Source organism: Homalodisca vitripennis, chromosome 6 (genome assembly GCF_021130785.1).
Source record: "Homalodisca vitripennis isolate AUS2020 chromosome 6, UT_GWSS_2.1, whole genome shotgun sequence".
Taxonomy (NCBI): Eukaryota; Metazoa; Arthropoda; class Insecta; order Hemiptera; family Cicadellidae; genus Homalodisca; species Homalodisca vitripennis.
In genome coordinates, this window is record NC_060212.1 from 55,839,305 (window position 1) to 55,844,744 (window position 5,440).

The window sequence follows — 5,440 nt, forward strand, 5'->3', positions numbered from 1 at the left end:
CACACCAATATAGTAGTACTAAATGTGAATAAAACAACAGTTTTCCAAATAGTTTATTTGTTTGACGAGGCCTTTCGAAACAAAAGTTTTCATCATCAGGCGAGTCCACAAATAAATATTTACATTATTTTTTCATAAATAATATTAAAATATTTTATGCCAATATTTATCTATAAACTCTGTGTATTATTTTGCATCGCACACATTTCATCTATTAAATAGTTTAAAAGTCAGAAAATAATTAACAAACAGTCTACAAAAAATCTTATATATTGAGAATATTTAGTAAAATTAATTTCAATGTGCCGTACGCATTGGGTTGACAATTTTTCGATTTATTTAAAGTAAATTCATAAGTTACACTTGCGTATTATTAAGAAAAATGAAACGTAGTTTTGAATAAATTAAATTTGCCATGAAATCAATTAAGTAAATTATTTTACGAGAAAAATCAAGATAGTCATAAGACAGCCGAGCAGGAGTCAGACACACGTGACGTAGATGCTGCCAGGAGCAGGAGTGACTGTCTGGTTAGCGCTTCCAGCACTGCTGCTAGCTGCCGAGGACCTGGACTCCAGCACCTGCCTCACCCTCGACCCATTCGACAGCGCGCTGCCCCAGACTACACCCTCGCCCTACACCCTCTCCTGTAGCAAGACTGGGAAGATCACGAACCAGGACTCCGTCATCTTCACCATCAAGTCCTTGCGACCACGGGTCGACTTCCGACGGTTCGTGGTGCAGGCACTGGACCGCGAGAGCGGTGTGGCCGTGGGCATGTTCGTGGACACAGGAGACGCCGACATCACTGTCGTCAACTGTTTTGGTCGTTCTGAGGTAATGTCTATAGATGATGTTGTAAGTGGTACTGAAATACAAATAATAGGTTTTACTGATGATACATAAGATACATACCTACATAAGATGTTGGTTGGTCTAATACGGAAATCCTTAAGGAGTACACATTAGGCGCTAAAAACTAATTATCAAATGTTGTGGTTCAGAGAGCAAGTTTTGTGTTAGTTTTATTCTCACATCACGTTTATAAGTACAGCAGAGAGTTCCGTGAGACACTTGTGTGGTATAACTGACCATATAGTAACTACCAGAGCTGAAGGTGTATCACAGGGGCAGGTATATGATCTCTGATTAATGCCCATCGTATGTAAGGCGTTTAGAGATACAGCTTGGGATTAGTCTAACATGACAATACTAATCCCATCATTAGTGTTACTCTTTTAAACTATTTTCTTACATATATTTTAATGCAGCTTAAATATTCATCTCTACTGCAATTTTAGCAATATAAAAAAACATGAAATAATGCATGCAAAACAGTATATATATATATATATATATAGTTAAAATACGAAGCATTGGCATTAGACGTAGATTTCATAAACTCAAAAATCAAAATAGTGAAATATTTACACATTGTTTCTGGATATAACTATCCACAGTTGCTTTTATTGGCTGAGCAGTAAATAAATTCATACACGAATAAGATTAATCAAGTGTGAGGCTTACATGGTACCAGTATATAAATAGTATTAAGCTAGATGTTCTATCATGAATTAAAATCCCCTTGTATGTAAAAAAGTTTTAAGTGGTAACTGTTTTAAGTGTTATTGTGTTACAGAACACTGCGGTAGAATTCGATACAGAGCCGAAGACAGAAGCGCGCATGAGATGGATGCCTGACTTTGACTATGCAGGCAACATCACATTCTTGTAAGCGATTCCATGTAATCTATTAGAGAGTTAAACAAGCAAAAGAGTTATTCTAGTCCATCTCACAATAAACCCAAGCCCGGTATAAAATGTTTCCAGCCCATAGAGTATGGACTAAAGTTTGAGTTGTTGCGAAACTTTATTAATATTTCATACTGTAAGCTTGCATGTTGTTGTGTTAACCCAAAAACTATATCAATATTCTTTCATAGAGATACATAAATAAAATGCTATTAAATTTGTAATACATACCAACTGTACAATTAAAATATGCTACCAGCACACAAAACACTAAAAGCACAGATCAAATAATACTAGCTGACTATATTTAAGAATTAATTTACCATGGTAATTCATAGGGTTTTCAATCACCACGGGCCAATTTTATGATTAAAACAATATGTGAGAGTATACATCAATAGTAACAAGTTTGGTACTCGGCAATGAACTTCCCATCATAGTAGTACTACATTGTCGAGTAAATACCTCTTTACTGTACTTAAGAGTCGACTCTACAGGCATTGTTTCGATTTTAACCCTATAATAACAATTTTAAACTTTGAGCACTTCTAAGACTTTTTGTATAGTGCAGTTATGAGAGATCTCTCTTTTTAAAGATATTATAAACATGCATAAACACTTTTTTTATTTTCCCACATTTTTATCGCTAATTTAGAAAAAATGTAAGTATTTGGTCATTCATCGGCTGCATATTAAATTAAAATGTATATAGTTACGCATACAAATTATACGCAGCATTTGGATGTCTACTAATCATATCTTTAAAATGAGCTACTTACTGATTCTACGTCCCAAAATGCGTTTAAAGTTCTTAAAGTTCTACGTAATTTTTATGAGGTAAAGATCAGGGTCGTTTTAATACAGTAGATTCTGTTCTACCTTAAATATTGAGAGCATCACCGATAAACTGTTATCCCAAACACAACTCTGTGTGAATCTCACTAGCGAAAGTGAAATACCGAGTATACTGCAGTGTTCCACTTTCGCTGGTGTGTATGTAACGTATTGTTCTTGCTCTTGACTAGTGCTAGTTTGTACAGTGACATCGCTTGGGTTCATTTTCTCTAGCCTGGACTTCTAAGATGATGGTGATACATTCAGTAATGATATATTGATTTTGATCGGCAGTCCATAGATGCACTTTTTATGTTTTAAGTGCATATTTTTTTACTAGATGTTTTCCATTTCAGAAACCGCTATTACATTATTTTAAGCATACCCGGACGTCTTCAGGAATTAAATTTCTTGGCAGGAATTTTTGTAAATTCTGTTCCTACATTTTTTCTTAATTGGAGTTTAAATGGACTACAGCATTTACGAATGTTGGAACGTAAAATTGTCCCTGCAGCACAACTAATAACTTGGAACAATTGCAATCCTTATTTCCAAGCAAGTGATCCACCTTACTGCATTATTCTTATACCGGACATGGATAGCTCGACATGGTGCTGTTGACTAACCAGCTCGCTCACCCGATATTACTCCTTGATTTTTCTCTCAATAAAGATTAATTAAACCAACTACTAAAGCTTAAGAATTAAGAATGCCGGCTGCTAAACACTTGCCTATAAATAACGCGACAAATGTTGGGACGTTTGTTTCAGCTTTTATTTCTGTTAATAGCTAAATGAGATAAATTTCAAGTATTTATTTTGAGTTCACAAGTTTTGAGGTAATATTTTTTATCGCTATTGTGATTATTTATTAAAAAAAAACATCTTACAATTTACTACATAATTTTTTTGTTCTTTTTTAATTCTATCTTTGAAACATCGCGATTTTAAGTTGAATTGTGGTACAGACCTTTAGTTTGCGGCATTGTTCCACTTGTACAAGAGCCATTAATATTAAAACGTCAAAACGGAGTTTCGTTTCCAAGAAAAATATTTATGGAGGAATGAGTGTTTGGTAAACCAATTACCAATGTACAGTAAAATGTAGTGTCGAATTACCTTACGTAATGTAAGGAAACATATATAACATATAACATTTTGGGCGGATATGGTTCGCTTTTACTTCTTAAACTTTAAATCATAGAGATCATCTTTGGAAAAAGAGAAACCCCTGTATAATGTTATAGATCACACAGGCGAAGGACGGACAGACAAATAGACAGACAGAGTATACATTCAATTTGATAGCTTTTGAGAGCGTTCTTTTTTCCTATTTAAGTGACCGGAATTTTGTAAAAGTTAGAAACTTAGGACTAAAGAAATTTGTGAGAGACTATCGCCAGTCTGGGTAATCAATCACTGCTGGAGATATTGACTGCATCCACGTTCCGGATACGGAAAACTCATTACATTCCACATACGTTTGATATTTTCCAAACAGCTATAATGGAAGGAACTAATATTATAGTTGTCAGAAATTCATCATCTGTGGTAGTAGGACTACACACAGCTTTAATAATTATTTTGTTGAGAATGATTTATTAGTGTTTACTTATATCTAGAACAGTTTTTACAGAAACATTATTATGCGATACTACACGCATTGGAACAACAGAGAATAATTTGGTTTAACATTAACGACATCAACAATAAAAATAGGAAAAGAACAGTACAATATTAAAAATAAATACAATATATCAGTAAAATAAATATATAATAATTATTACTAACAAAACTCAATTAGTCTGCAGGTGAATAAAGACGATGAATACTTAAAATTATATAACATGTAATATTTAATGTTATTGTTGAATTAGCACTAACAGCAACATAATAGAAATAAATAAACAGTCCAAAAGTTATTAAATCAGATACGTGTATGACTATATGCATTTTGCGTGTCCACACTTGAAAAAAGACGTATACCTCATGGAATCAATAACAATCTTTATTGCTTCACTTTAGTAAATAATGTAACTATATGTACACCCTAATCTTGTATTGTTGTCATTTTGTATTAGAAATTATCTATACCAGCACCCTATAGCTATATACAGTAACTGTAGCAGGTTAAGTAGAACCATATAGAGTCCCTATAAGTATTTTAGGATTAAAGGCTAGTAAGTAATAAAAACAAAAATAAATTTATTCCAAAATTCACTTCTTGTAATAACGTTTATAGTATAGCCTCCATATATACTGAATTATCCCATTGTATCTTTCTATTGGCCAATAATTAATTCATTGTGCTATAGTTTTGTATTATTTCCTGTTTTAGGGCCACAATTGTCCAGTCCGGGGAGATATTCTGGCTGAGAGAGAAGGGAGATTCAATCTCTGTATACAACCCGTGGTAGAACTTTACATATTGCTATTGTATGTTTGTATATTTTCTTTACTGTAAGTCGTACTCTGTTATTATTTTACACCCTTCTTTAAAGCTAGGCGAATTCTGTCAACACATAATATACATGGAATACATGTCTTAAAGTTAAATATTTATATATTTTTAACGAAAAACAACAACAAAATTAAACAACACTAATTATTTGTACATTTGGTATTTGTTTTACTTACCAAATTTTTTATTGTAATGCTGGATAGAAAACATTGAGAACTGTATTTAACCAAAATACCAAACATATGTATTACTGTATGAGGAGACAATATTAAGTATTAAGTATATTACGGTATTAAATGTTAAAGCACAACAGTCTTGTTGTAGTTCCCTGAGTGCTATATAAAAGTTGTTTACATAAGGTTTATTTTTAAATTTCTAATAAACCAGTTTTCAT

At 32.8% G+C, this 5,440-nt stretch overlaps 1 protein-coding gene across 1 annotated transcript; it reads left to right on the top strand.

The window, feature by feature from the left end:
• The first annotated feature begins 426 nt into the window (after positions 1–426).
• On the top strand, positions 427–5,051 carry LOC124365194 (putative defense protein 3). The gene is made up of 3 exons (XM_046821150.1): positions 427–837; positions 1,640–1,731; positions 4,924–5,051. The coding sequence occupies exons 1-3, from the start codon at positions 502–504 to the stop codon at positions 5,000–5,002; spliced, it is 507 nt and encodes a 168-aa protein (XP_046677106.1). The 5' UTR covers positions 427–501; the 3' UTR covers positions 5,003–5,051.
• Positions 5,052–5,440: the final 389 nt, after the last annotated feature.